The following is a 736-nucleotide window of genomic DNA, read 5'->3' as shown; positions in this document are numbered from 1 at the left end:
GCTCTTCCGATCTAACATTGCATTGATAGAATTAATTTATTTCGAAATTATTCTCTGTTTTACACTTGGAAAGAAATGTTCATATATTTTTTTTCAAGTAGAGATATACTATTGTCTAACAATAATACTATATAATGTATATTTATAGTACGTGTGCGCATATGTGAGATCGACTCACAAAAATTAAAATAATAATCTGTTATAATTAAAATTTATAATTATTAATTAATTACAATGTTATTAATTATTGTAAACATCGCTCTTCTTAATAACTCATACACGAGATATAGACATTTTAACATCTCGAGCTCGAAACAAGAAGTCGGCTGTTACTTTAATGTCATCTACGCTGCCAGTCGTCATAAATCGAAATCGTCGGATCAGATTTACAACTATCGTCGCCACGGATAAAAGTACATATCTCTGACCTAAAAATAAATAACATAAACATGTAGAGAAAACAAAGCATTAATAAATCAATAACTAAGATAAATTAGTCTTAATATTTAACAACGTTAAATGTGCATATTATAGAAACTTTTTTTATTTCACTTGTTTAGTGTAAAAATGATATAAATCTAATCATGGAAAGCATTATGAAAAAACTGAAGATCATGAACTTCAACAGAAATTAAATTATACGTAACGTGACATGATAGACAGATACAAGGATTTCCAAAGTTCCATTATTCTCAAAATAAATAGTTTATATTAGTATATTCACCCATGCAATCCC

The 736-nt window shown here is 27.2% G+C and overlaps 1 protein-coding gene across 1 annotated transcript in view; it reads right to left on the bottom strand.

The window, feature by feature from the left end:
- Positions 1 to 17: 17 nt before the first annotated feature.
- The window catches only part of LOC105456976 (cytochrome P450 4d2-like), a 7,898-nt gene continuing 7,179 nt past the window's right edge, over positions 18 to 736 (bottom strand). The window contains exons 8-9 of the mRNA XM_011701363.1: positions 725 to 728; positions 18 to 428 (exon numbers count right to left, since the gene is read on the bottom strand). Coding sequence (XP_011699665.1) covers positions 274 to 428; positions 725 to 728 — 159 coding nt within the window. The 3' untranslated portion in view covers positions 18 to 273. The remainder of the gene's footprint in view (positions 429 to 724; positions 729 to 736) is intronic.

Source organism: Wasmannia auropunctata, unplaced genomic scaffold (assembly GCF_000956235.1).
Source record: "Wasmannia auropunctata unplaced genomic scaffold, wasmannia.A_1.0 LD335448.1, whole genome shotgun sequence".
NCBI lineage: Eukaryota > Metazoa > Arthropoda > Insecta > Hymenoptera > Formicidae > Wasmannia > Wasmannia auropunctata.
The sequence above is the reverse complement of the archived record's forward strand: the minus strand, read 5'-3'. Positions and strand labels throughout refer to the sequence as shown.